At 35.1% G+C, this 14019-nt stretch overlaps 1 protein-coding gene across 7 annotated transcripts in view; it reads left to right on the top strand.

Moving 5' to 3' along the window:
• Window positions 1-13238, top strand: part of USP53 (ubiquitin specific peptidase 53) — a 38569-nt gene extending 25331 nt beyond the window's left edge. For all 7 annotated transcript variants that reach the window (XM_083835948.1, XM_083835951.1, XM_083835954.1 and 4 more), the window contains 3 exons: window positions 2041-2114; window positions 8202-8301; window positions 9095-13238. In XM_083835948.1, coding sequence (XP_083692074.1) covers window positions 2041-2114; window positions 8202-8301; window positions 9095-10079 — 1159 coding nt within the window. In that variant the 3' untranslated portion in view covers window positions 10080-13238. The remainder of the gene's footprint in view (window positions 1-2040; window positions 2115-8201; window positions 8302-9094) is intronic.
• The last annotated feature ends 781 nt before the right edge of the window (window positions 13239-14019 follow it).

The raw sequence follows: 14019 nt of genomic DNA, 5'->3' as shown, positions 1-14019 counted from the left end.
CTTACCAAGACAGGACCAAAGGTTCATCTGGAGTTCTTTCAGTCTGCACCAGTAGCCAGCAGCAGGTGCTTATGGAGAGAGTAAAGAGGATAAAAATGGTGGTATTTGGGAGGTGTATTCTTCTGACCCTAGTGTACCTGGCTGTTTTATGGACTTTCCGAACGGGAGACTGAGACTGTGGTATCCACTTCCAATTAAAACACTTTTATTCCATGCTTTATCTGTTCACCACTCTCTCTGCTCCTTTACCTCCCAGCCAACTAAACAGAACTGTACCATGCAAAACCCTCATGGGCTTTATTTGAATAATGATATGAATAAATATGAATATTTGAATAATGATACAAATAAATGCATGTACAGCCCCTTTAAACCATGTTTTTAATTGTGGTGTCTACAGTTACCTTGAACAGTGATTTCTACAGTTTAACCATGTTTTTTTTATATGTCCTCCAGTAGGTAACTTAATGAGACGACCAAATATTCCTTGTATTTTTTTATGAGAGACTTTTATAAATGTAAATAACTTGAATCATTAGGAATCTGCTTACACTGTTGTTTAACCTTTTGTCAAAGAAAGAATATACGTTATCCAAATACACATGATTTCTTGGGACTTTCCAGTTTTATTGGGTGACCAATAAAACTTTAGACCAATAAAATCTTCCGAAAGATTTTATGTGATTGGTATTTAGAATTGACTGGCAGTACCAGTACCAGAATCCAAAGGAATTACTTGAATTATTTGACAAGGTGGAAAAAAAATGACTTTTGTTTTCCTGCCTTTTACGTTCCTTCTGCCTTTTTCTTTCACTGTTTTTCTTACTTTCCTGTCCTTTCAATAACAAGAGTCTTTTATAGCAAAGTTGTCACCATGTATCTTCTCTGCTTTACTTTGGGGGAAGGAAGGAAATAGCAGGGTGTTTGTCAGCTCCCTGTCAGGGTTGGTAAGGCACACTTTTTGCTTAACTAGAACAGCAAAAGTTAACAACTCTGCTGAATTTTCCACTTGCATCTGTGACTGTTATCTTCTGGTTTTCTTCCAGTTTGAGGAAAAAGTGAGAGACCAAGTGTCAATATCAGTTTTGTTGTTACAACAAAGTATGAATATAAAAACAATAAATAGCAAAATGTGAAACTAGGAAAACAGACAAGCTAGAATGTTAGCTAACAAATTTCACGTATTTAAAATGCTGAGAGATTTCTGCACTGAATTCAAGCTTCTCATAGATGCTGCTGCATAGGTGTTTCACTTTGAAATAATCAAGGCGTAACCTACTAGCACTGAAAATTTGTTTTGGACATGGGTGATAGTGATGATAAATAGGAATAGACTACCACGTTGGTAGTTTTCTTTTGCTGCACTAAGTGGTAATTATTGGGAAAAAAATCAAATAAATGGAATCATGTGACCAGTATCATCTATTCCTCTAGAAAAATGATATTCTAAACAGTTGTGCTTTCTCAGTGATCTCTGTTAGTATGCACTCTTTAAAAATTTTCTGAAGTTTTTATTTGCGGTGAGGAAAAAGTGCAGTTTGTATTCTTTTCTCACTAGTGACACATCTCTGTTAAGTTGTTGATAGCTTTGGAAATCAGCTCTTTATTAAGCAGACCGAGGTGATACTACATAACAAATTGTCTTGATTATTTCTGCATTGCATAGTGGACATCCTGCTCCTCTACAGTGGGGCTGGGATGAGAGGGCATGTGCAATCTTCAGAACAAACGGATACACCAGCCTCACAAACTGTATGTTTTTCAGCTGTCCGTGTTAAAGGATGCAGTTCATCCTAAATTCATCTGCGTCATTGCAGCCTATCATGCATGTTAGGTGTGTTAAAAGTATTCAAGTGCCACCTTCGCTATTTTATGTATCTTCTGTAAAGCGTTTTAGTCAAAAATGTGACAGTAATGATAACAAGCACCAAAGTTTCACACAGGCAAAATTTTTATGCTTGTATGCATTCAAGGAAGTAATGTTTGTGATCACATGGCAGGAGTTGAACCTTTCAAATTATGTGTGTGTTTATTTTACAGTGAGCAGAACCTGTCAACCAGAAAAGCTGAAAATGTGTTACATTCCGTATCCCAGCAGAACAGAAATTTTTACGGTAAGAATTTTAACTTGTATAAAGAATTAGAAGCTTTCTAGAAATAATTTACATATACCAAAATTGTAATACTAACATACTGATATCACATAAGAGATGGATAGATTTCTGTTTTTTTTATTTTATAATGTTGCTGCAAATTTGTCATGATATTTCATAAAAGTGAAAAATGTATAAAAGTTATCATTTTAATGGCAACACGTAATGTTGTCTGTACCTAGGTCAAGAAAATTTGCATGGAGTTGATGGCTGTTTTGTGCCAGTGTGTAACTGCTACTGGCTGGTGTAGGTTCCCTGTACAAGCACCAGAAACACAAGTTTTTACCAGTATTCATGATTTTTGGATGACATTATGCTGGCATATAAGGCATTCAGTGTAATTCATTTTCACTGCCTTTAATCAGTATTTTCTTTTTAATCCAATGCAAATGATTAAATGTGAATCTCATTTTCTTTTGCTTGTATTCTGCTTGAGAACGTATTTCTCCATTTAGTTTTTTTAGCAACTGTGCCCATCTCCCATGCCCCCTCTCGCCCCCCCCCGCCCCCAAAAAAAGTCAAAAGAAAATGCAGTTCTTTTGTTCATTCCCTGTGTTTTCCAAAAAAAAAAAACCATTTCCATGAGTGTTCTTAGTGGATACTAAGGAAGATTTTTTTTTAAATGTCTGGGTATGCTGTGGTACCATTTCTCTTTCTTCAAGATAAGAAGCAATATCAGGAAGAAACAACTTGTAATAAGGAAATCTACTTCCTTTTACATACTAATATGTCTGCTGGGTTTTTATAAATGCCGTGGCATATAAATATTATAGGTCAGCATGAGGCCAGCCAAAATCATTATCTACTGTTGCTGGAACAATGGAATAGTGCTTGTACAAAGAGGTGCAATAAATATTAAGACACTTCCCCAGGAAATGTTTGATTTTTTTTTTATAGATATCATACTACTTTTCAGAGAATTGTACACTACAGATTCTTCTAAGACTTAAATTTGAGAGAGGTGATGCATTCGCCACATCACTTTGTTATTGTTACTCCAATTAGTTTTTGGTTGTAAAAAGAGAACTAATTTGGTGTTTTTTCTTTTTTTTTCATTTTGACAAAAACAAAAGCCCTCAAACCCAATTTGGCATGGAATGCAAAGATCTAGTTTTGTATGATATTTTTTCTACTGTAGTTCTGTAGTATAACTGTTTTTTATCATTACCAGTGGAAGAAAGTATATAAACACTGGGGTAGCAAAAAAGGAAAAAAAGCCACTAGTGAAAATACAAAAAACGCTGTCAGAATGAGAAATAGTTGGGTTCAAACAATGTTTCAATTTATTGCTAAGTATTCTCTGGAGATTACTGTGTACTGTACTTGATTATATTTAAAACTTTGATCACGTTACAAATATTTCTTCAAAACTGTTACCTATTCCAAGTGATCCTCACAGTTATAAAACATAATTGTCATAAAGCATTGGTGTAAAATTCCCATCTTTTCAGTAATTCTGTTTCACTAATTTTTGAGTAGTTTTGTAACAAAACCATATGTAATTCTAAATTAAATGTGAAGTTTTCACGTGTGCGAGTTTTGGAAAACCACTTTTACTGTAAATGATAAATGGGCTGAAAAGAAATCTGAAGAATTTGATTATGTACATGGCCAAGGTTAAAGATTTAGACATAGGTTTCTTGCTTGTGTAAAAAGTGTCAGAACACCTTTAGGAAAAACAGTAGTAGTCATTTACAGGTACCAGTTTTATTGCCTTATATTATGGTTCCGAGTATTGTGACCACAACTAGAACTGGTAGGTAAACATTATATAGATTCCTAGAAAATGATACTTTAACAAGGAAATATCTAGTCCTTTCTGAGAGAGGAACAAAACATAGGAAATGTTTGTTAGCTGCTCCTGGCAACTTGAAAAAGTAACTTCTTGTCTCTTCTTGGGAAAATAACCATGAACTTTTAATTATGCCCACTGTTTGCGTAACTGTGCTTTGCCAGTTCCCGATTTTAACAGGAGCTGAATTAGGCTACTGTTCAGTGGTTCAGGAATTCTGTCCTTGACTTACAAAAATAAACTTATTGTTAGAGCATTTTAAAGATAGTAACGTATCACACAGTGGTTATGTAGATCAAATGGCTGCTTCTTTCACTACTTGTAAGCAGTAGATAACTTGCGCTAAAGCAAGTGTCCCACATGGCCAGCAATTAAACCTAGAAGCCGTATTTTCTAGATTTTATTTTTTTCAAAGTTCAGAGTACTTTTTGAACTATCCGTTCAGTCAAATAAAATGGTAATTCAAATGGGCTGAACGCTTTATGGAATCTTGTTTAAGATGCAATGATAAAAGCTACCTGTTCAGTGACTTCATTTAAATGATAATAAAAAAGATGTGCTCAGCATCAATGCCTTAAGTTAATAATTCGTTCCATTTGAAAAGAATTGCATTGCATTTGCAGAGTGGTGTTTTTAATATCGTAAATCCAGAGGTTTTTCTGTTAATAGTTGTTGAGCTCACTAGTATGAGACAATTTCAACCGAAATCTTGAATCATTCAGAAGCTCTTGTGAATATGGAAACAATCCCCAGGTTGCCTTTAATTCTTTGTGACTTCAGAAAACCATACTTCTGAAAAAGAAAACATATCATCCTAGGAAAAACATATATTTATAGTAATATTTAAAATGTGCTTCTAAGGGAAAATCCAGTTGTTAACCTTTCTGATGCAGTAAGTCTATATGACTATTTTGTTTGAAGAACTGAGTAGTGAATTGAAGCATACAGCTACTTACTTTCCTTACTGCAAATCAGAAACAAACAAATGTCTTTCTGGAGTGTCTATAAATGACAGATGAAAGACAAATAAAAACCCTCAGAACTAAATCCTAAACTGTAAAGGTTTCCAAATGCAGTCAAATAACCCTCAAAGGTTGAAATTTTAAGCACTCTCATTTCTGTTGTTCACTTTATGAATGTAAGAAGTTTGAAATTTAAAAGCAACGAAGCAAAGGTTAAGGTTCAGATTTTAAAACAAAGACCCAATAAACTTGATAGGAAGGGCAGATCATAATGAAGGGAGGATAACAGTTGATATTCTCTGGTAACAGTTGTTCCACTTCAAAACTTGCTTAAGCTCTCACATGTGCAAGTATTTAAAAAAAAAAAAAAGTAGAACTGTATTTTCATTTTGCCTGGATGTTAAAAACTAAGGAAAAAAAATGTGCTAAAAAGTATATAATAAAAGTTTTACAACTGCATGTTGCTCTAAAAGGAGAGTTTATTCAATAAAATGATTTTTTATATATTTTTAAAAATACAGTATTTTTAAAACAAATTATAATGTGTTTACCTTCTTTTCTGGGACTGTTTTTGTTCCACATTTCCAAAGCTTCCAGTAAGTTCATCTGTGATTTCAGCTGAACACAGAAAAAGTCTGTGTTCAGGGAGAAGAATTTACCACAGGACATTCTTATTGGCAACTTAAAAAAAATAAACCAATAAAAAACACTCATGAGGAAATCAAAACTACAGGAAACATGCAGCTAAAACATTAGTAAGAATTTGATTTTTTTTTTTTTAATGTACAGAAATTGGGCATTGCAGAATTGTGCAAATGTTCTGTATATGTAAATTAAGTCATTAGAGGAAAAAACTTTTGCTTTACTTGTTGGCTATAGAATGGGTGTTAGTCTTTTTACAAATCTAGATTGGCTATTCAGCTGTGAAAGCTGCTGTTGATAAATCTTTTAAGATTGGTTTGTATTTGAGAGACCAGAGCTACCTTTACTTATTGGTAAGCTGCTTAGAGGTTATGATAAGGTTGTCAGTCTGCAGCTGAGCACAGTGCTCATGTGTCCCATATTTGGGTTTGCAAAGAATCTGGAGCCAAAATTCCCTATAGAGCCTGTGCCTGGTTTTAACCTTGCATGGATCTCATGTCAGCAGAAGAGAAAATAACACGTCTATTTTTAAGTTAGCTGGAATTCTGAAGACAGATCACCTGGTATTGCTGAGCAGCTTTGGTTGAGTGTGCCATGGGCATGCTAAAGAAACAGTTTACTACCCTTTGCTGCCTCCTCCTGACAGATTTATGATACTGCCTTTTGGAAGGACTTGACGTGCTAAATTCCCTCAGAGTTTGGCTTGGAATGCACTTCACATCAGTCGGGTTTTGGAATTAAAGAGCAGTTGTATGGTCAATTTGTATGTGATTTTTAAGTAGGAATGCTCTTGTATAAAAACCTGTATATTCAAAGACTTAAAGCTAAAAACATTAGCTACAGACACAGTTAATCTAGAAAATTAAATTGACTAATTTATTCCTAGACTGTATGCTGAAGACGGGTCTATGATTAAATACTGAACTGAAAATGATTCACAGGAATTAATGTGACAGAGCCTTTGCTTTTCGCAGTAAAGTGATTTACAGTTCATTAAAATCTGTAGCAGAATGAAATGTTTTCTATTTGATTACCTCAGTGTTAGTTATCTCTGATGTCATGGCCTGCTGGAGAAGTTTCGAACTTTCTTTCAGGTTAGTCACTTGACCCTTGCCAGTGTCACAAGGGCTCATTCAGTAACCATGTTTTCACATAAGTGTTCTTTCTAGGGTTGTGGTACTGTTTACCATGCTGGAATAGCAAGAATTTTTTTTAGTTTCAAGGCTCGAAGGAAAGCTGTATTGAAGGCTTTGTCTCTTCAGGTATATGCCTTTTTAGCCTCTACAACCTGTGTCTTTGTCAAAGATTTAACTTCTTTAATCTTTTATCTGCTAAAAGATAGGGCACATACTGACCCTTGAAGTAAATCTCCAGCATTGCCCCAAAGTTTTTAGTTTAGTTCTTCTCTGTTGGGTTTTTGACTCAAGTCAAAAATGAGTTCATGAGTCAAAAGAATGCTTCCAAGGCTTTAAAACTGGGGAAAATAAAACATGCAAATAATATATTAAAAAAAAAAAAAACTTAGTAAGATTACATCAGTTAAGAATAGGTACCAAATTTTTATAGCTTTTGCTGATAAAAAGAGGACAGCCTATGTTAGCTAATTTCTGACAGGGTAAATTAGTACTGCCTGCTGAATCAGATCATTCCACTGGAATTCAGGCAGTGTAGGCTGCCTTTTGTGAAGTACATTGCCATTTTTTCTGAAATAAGCAAAGTAGTTGTATGGATATAGTCCATACATTTACAAAATACAACTTTTGATTGACTGCAGAGCAGGTGACTGGTTATAATGGACCAATTATTGCATTAGGAAGACTTACAGTAACTATCTTCCAACAGAAAGACCATTGCTTGTCACTTGCCAAGAGTGTGTTTTCTTCTGCGTGGTGTCAACATGGATTCTTCAATGCTTCTTTTATTCACTGTTAACTAGGAGCTGCTTTGTTCAGAAATTGTGTATTTTTAGAGAAAAATTCTTTGCTTTTGTCTGTGAATAGAAGGAGCTTCTTAGAGTGTGTGTAGTACTGCTGGCCCGAGCACTCTTACGTTGTGTGCTTAGGGCATGTGAGTGATAATGCTCTCTGTCTGCTTCATATCTCTGCAAACTGTACAGTTATTGTAGGAGAAGTAACAGTTCTAGCATTTTTTAAATGTTTCAAGGATGCATAATGCATTTCTCAAACAAAGAAACAAAACACAAGCAAAACCCCACTCTTACAGTATACATTCTGATTTGTTAATAAGTCATGTGAAAATTCAAAAGTAGTAATATATTATTACAAAATTTATTTTGGATATCTGAATAAAGGTGCTTTCATTAAAAACTATTTTTGAAAAATGTATTTGTAATTAGATTAAATGAATTTTGAAAACATCTCTATAGGATTGTGAACAAAATTGTGATAATTACCTCTTTTCTGGCAACATTTAAAAAAGAGAGAGAACATTTCCTTCAGATTACTGTGGATGAATATAAGATGTGATCTTCTGTGAAGAATTTTTTCCAAAAATGTTATTTTGACTTCTGTCAGATCTTGACAAGAATTAAATTTCTTGTTTTGTTGTGTTTTGTTTGTGTATAACCTCTAAGAAATCACAAAGGAGTTGGACTGTATTTCTGCTTATTTTAAAATATTTTTCCACCCCCAGACTTGAGGAAGGACCCCATCAGTTCAGAAGCTAACTACAAACCTCACGTTAATTTCCCAACAGAATTACATTTGCAGGTGCCCAGTCCTCCAGTAAAGAGGTAACTAATACTAGTATTAATTTACTATGTAGTATTATTTAAAAAAAAAAAAAAATCTGTAATGTGATAGTAATCAATATTAAGTATTTTTAAAGTATAATTAAAGAAGTTAAGGTATTAAAACTTTTTGACAGAAAATGCCTCTTGCATTTTATGTAATTTATAAGGATAAAAGCTTTGCTCTTGGAAAAAAAATGAGTTTCTGTTATTTAGTGGATGGAACCAAATTTATGTAGTTTAAGCCATCTTACTGGAGCAATGGGTTTTAATATTTTTGTTTTGAAATTGTATTATATAACAAGTATTGGTTAACCAATTTTGTGGTTAATGCAATAACCAGGAAGGGGGTATTGTCTGTTTAGAAGCTGCTGCAGTATACCTGTTGTTTCTGATTTGAACTGTAAGTGCTCAGAACCTCTTGAAAATCAAGAATCAAAATGCAAGTTTAGCTCCCCGAAGTAACACCTAGCATTTGAAAAATGGAATTATAAGCCCAAATCACAAGGATGCTTAGAAGAAAACCAAATTCATACTTGATACAGTCCTGTATCTTGAAGGAATTTCTTTATTATGACTCTTTCAATCTCCCACAAAGTTTTCTGGGGACAGTGTACCTTTCAAATGAAAGAAGCTTGGAGTGATTTAATGCAACTTTTAATTAAATGGCTTATGTCAGCTCAAGAATACCTAGGCAGTGTTACCAGGGCTGTCACTGTAAAAGTTGCTTGCATCATTTGCCATTGTTACCCTGGCTTTAATGGATACTTATGTCCTCTTTGTTTTTGTGTTTTAGAGCTGAAATGCCTGAGAGTAATAGGAAACTTTTCCCATCATCAACTCTACAGCCAGTTCTTAAAGAGGTGGTGAAGTCAGAAAGTAGGAACAAGGCAAACGAACCGAATTCTTCAGAGTGGCTTAATCCAGACAGGTTTGAGAAGATGAATGTATCAGTATATTGTGCTGATGGCATACCCCACCCTTATACAGAAAACGTCTGTGGAAGGAAGCCAGTCAACAATGATTTTCACTCCTCGTCCCATCCGCAGCCTCTTCATGCAAGAATGTTTGTTCCCAAGATGGGGTTTTTGGCTTCTGTGCCACAGAACCCACTGGAAAGGCCCGTTGTGCTGCCCCCTCCCTGTGAGCATGCCGGGCACCCAGTCCGCAGGGCGGATGCTCTTTGGGTGCCAGAAGCAGTTTACCAAAATCTTCCTCCCCCTTTACCTCCAAAGAAATATGCTCTGAATGTTTTGCCAGGATCAGAAAGTAATTCAGCAGCTGATGTAAAACTGACAGAAGCGTTGCAAAATAACCCATTAAGGCAAGCAGGTACACCTTTAAAGTCGGCATCAGAAGCAAATGTATTTACAAACGAACAAAGGCTCAAAGAGCCATTTCAAGGGAATGAGTTGTTTGTTCATAAACCGGATTCTCCACCTAGCTTATCAGTTAATGACTTTTGGACAGTGTCTGAGAACTTCTTAAAGAAAGGATCTCGTCATATGGGACCAAGTGCTGGCTATGTGGATGGCAATGACAGCGTATCCCTAACAACTTATTTTTCAGTAGACAGTTGTATGACTGACACATACAGGATGAAATATCATCAGAGACCCAAGCTGTATTTTACTGACAGTGGAAGCTTTCACAAAGAAAAGCATCCATCACCAGCTGGAGTAGAACTGAATGCTCCCTACCATGCTACTCATGAGCCCAGGCATCCTACATCCGAGCAAAGGTACAAGGCAAATGTAGAAGGCATACATTGCAGTAGATAGAGCTAAAAAAAATAAAAATAAAAATCTGGATCTGACTGTTGCATTTCACATAGTCTGTAAATGGGCACAAGCCTTGAATCTCTGTGTGTAAGTTGGTACCCAGTTGGCTGTACTTTGCCTAGGGGTTATGACTCTGTAAATGAATATGCAAATAGGAGGTGAGCAGAGGAGAAGAGGTGCTAAACTTCCGGTTCTTTGATTTATTACTGTAGTTGCCTTAATGCTTACCACTGTTACTTGTCTCATCTTCTACAGTTTAGGTTGAAAATGGTCCCTCTAGGTGTATGCATCTTACAGCAATGGGATCAACTAGATGTTACTGATTTATTTTTTTTTTTAAGATTTAAATAGTTGCAGTTTAAAAAGTGTTCCTTCAGACTGTGGTCACTACATACTTAAACAAACAAAAGTGGTAAACGTATTACCATATATAATGCAGTAAATACAACGGAGCAGTATTTTCCTGATAGATAGCAGGAGGTTGTTTCTTCAGCTGACTTCTCTGAGAGTCTGTGCTTTCGCAAACCTTCAAGTGTCTTTAATACAAGTTTATCCAGAGATTTTCTAACTTATTTAAAAGCCTTAAGGATAATTCTTTACAAACCGTTTTGTTTTGCAAGTGCTAGGTAAGATTTTTAAAGGGAATTCAAGTAAATGGCAGTAATGTTATCCTATTAATATACCTGCTCTGTTTGTACACACTTTTAAACTTACACATTTATGAGATTTGTTCACCCTATAAGCTATATACTTTAACTTAGTCAAATTAAGTTTAACCACATAAGCTACAAACTGGTATAGGAAAATAGGATGCTAATTTTAAAATATGGATGTATTATATAGCTGTCAAATATGCATTTTGGTAAGGTTTTAGAATTACGGAATCATAAAACAGCCCAGCTTGGAAGGGACCTTTGAAAGATAATCAGGTCCAACGTTTCTTGTGAAAAGGCAGCTTAGATAGGATTATCTAGCATCCTGTCCCATTGAACCTTGAAAACTTTCTATTATTGGAGGCTTTCAGGATGTGATTGTACAGGGTGCTAGATAAGTGTGTCCCTATGGAGGTTGTTCCAGTGATTGATTGTTCTCACTGTTAATAAAAAAAAAAAAATAAAAAAAATCTTAGATCAAGATGAAGTCTTTCCTGGTGCAACTTGTTACCCATTGCCCCTTGTCTTCTCTATGTGGCTCCTTGTGGAGAGTGAGCCTCCATCCTGTCTGTAGCCTCTCTAAGTACTTTAGGCATATTTGCTGTTTATGTTCTATTCTGATTTATTCTACAGTTGCACACAAAGTCAGTGTTGCTATTTATTGAACTTCCTATCTTTTCAGCTTGACATTTTAAGCAATGTTTAACAGGGATCAGACATAATTTTACCGACAGTTTTTTCCCTCTTCGGAACAGTTCTACAAATGGCTAAGTACTGTAATAGCAGGTAAGTCTGACTGAACCTGCAGCCATTTAGACTAAGGTGGCATGAGAAGAAGAGGTTCCTCTTTTTCTCTGTTCTGGCACTCTGCCCTGCTGTTTTGGCAGGTCTGGCATTTACAGTGTCTTTTGCTAACCTGACTTACTTCAGAAATAAAGCAGATTTATTTGGCATTTATTTGGTTAGGAAGTTAAATCAGTGCACGGAAGTATTAAGTGACTGCTGGGGCAAAGCACGTGGACCAGTGAGGATGGGGGAAAAAAGAAAGGTGAACAGGATTTTACCCTCCTGGCAACCCTGAGCGTTAGAAATGACCTCCTGCGTCTTGTGGTATCAGAAGCATCGGCTTAGGGTTCTGTTCCAGTCTGTTGTAACACTGCACAATGTGTAATTTAGAATTAATGTCAGGAAGTCCTGACACAATCTGGAAAAGCTGAACCTTTTAATTATTTGTGTTACTGTTAACTTAAAATTGGGGTGGTGCTGACGACATCTAAACGTAAATGCCTTTTAGTTAAGAAAATAATGCAAGCAGGCTAAAAATGCATGGTAAACACACTTGATTGTGCTTGCACTGTTAGTCAGAGAGGCTTTTTTAATGTTCATAAAACTTATGCGAGTTTTAGTGCTTCAACAAAATGTTGAAAACTGTTTAGCGTGATTAACCAAGTTACACATTTGGTTATTCTTTAAGGTCAGTGTTTTAAACTACTTGTAACTTATAGTATAAAACTGGAACAGGAGGTATGCAACAAACCAGGTATCTTAGATTAATCTTATTTTTGTCTTCTTGATCAAAATTTATTTCAGCACTTGGAGAAAGAAAGAATTCTAGAGTTTATAGTGCAAAGAATTATGCATGTTTAGGTATGGTTGCTGGAAAACAGCAACTTGAAATTATCCTTTTGTAAGCAAATCAGTGGAATAGAGGAAAAAAGCCTTGAACATGTAAGAACTTGGAAGATTCCTTATTGTAGTATTTTTGAAAGATTTCAAAACTTGTAAATTAATCTTTTCTAGTGTACCTACAGCCATGTTACATAATATACATAGCCAGTTAAGTAAAACTGTCTTCTAATACTTGTGTAAAAAACAAAGATTATGGAATTTGTAAATAATGTATAATTTGTAAAAAGTGTTTGCAAAAATCTTGTATTTGAAATGACAGTATTTTTATGTATAAATAGCACAGCAACAACTGTGAATAATAACAGCTATTTTTAAACATGCATAACAATGTTCATACTTCTGTACAAAAAGCAATATGAATGCCTATTACTGATGCCAATGAACTTGGTTTCCAGTAAGCACAACTGGTAAACTTATTTTTAAAGTAGCTGCAGTAATTTAGATGTACTTCTGTCTTCTTGCTTTGCTTGAAACAATCTTACCAGACAACTTCTTAGGTGACCCATGTTTACCAGGTATTTAATAGTAAACAGACAGCTAATTCAGGCACCTTTGTTTTTATATTTGACTCTGCACTCCTTGTATGTATGTAATATTTGCTAATGAATATGTGACAACTTGTTTTGACTTACCTAGGGTGCCTATTTATTTTTTTATAAATGTCCCCTTCTGGCTATAGATTTGTATAAGAGCCTAGATGATTTTTGTAACAGTAAATACATTAACAAGTCTTGTAATTAATATATTTTTCAGTCTTTAGAATTATTTTCTTGCAATGTTCTGCTTGTTCAAACTATCAGATTAAAAACTTAAAATGCCTTTGTCTCTGTTCTTTCTGTATGCCACACACAAACCAAAACCCAAACCCACACCAAGACCCCCATACCCTGGCTTTCCAGAACCACATTTTTAAACGATGACGGTTAATACTAATGCTTGTAAGCTTTGAAAAGAAGGTGGTTGTTATCATATTTGAAGTAAAATTCATTTTGTTAAATACTGTCTTGTTAATAAGCTATTTAGCTTTCTAAATACCTATGAAATGCATAAATCAATTTTAATACCATAATTCCATAGATTTGGTGACAACTGCTTGATTAGTTATACTTTATAGCGCTACTCTGTTAGGGGGAAGTGAAGTGAAGTGGAGTTTGCTTTTATATGTATATTTAGGTACTCCAGGGGTGTATGAAATAGCTTGAGCTCAAAGCATCACAAGCCTGTACTTTGACAGCTTTGTTTCCTGAGATAGGTAAAACCCTGTCTTTCAGACCTGGCTGAAGGGAAAAAAATAAATCACTACAGAATAGCTTGAGATTTCTTTTAACCTTCTAAAGTCGATTCAGTCAACATTTTTTCTCAAGTCTGCCTTACAAAAGAGAAATGGAACATTACAGGGATTACAGTGCTTCCTTAGTAGGAAAGTAGGAAGTAGTTCCCTTGAGATTTCACTGTGAAATCATGTTGGGGGAAAAAACAGTAGCGAACTTGTCTCTTTAATAGGCTCATTTGAAATAAAAGTTAAAAAACAATTTTCCTCTGTGTGAGAATGCAATCATCGTTCAGCTTTTTTCTAGCCCGAATCAGGAATGCTGAAA

The sequence above is a fragment of the Anser anser genome (assembly GCF_964211835.1).
Source record: "Anser anser genome assembly, chromosome: 4".
NCBI classification, from domain to species: Eukaryota; Metazoa; Chordata; class Aves; order Anseriformes; family Anatidae; genus Anser; species Anser anser.
This window is presented reverse-complemented; position numbering and strand designations above follow the sequence as displayed.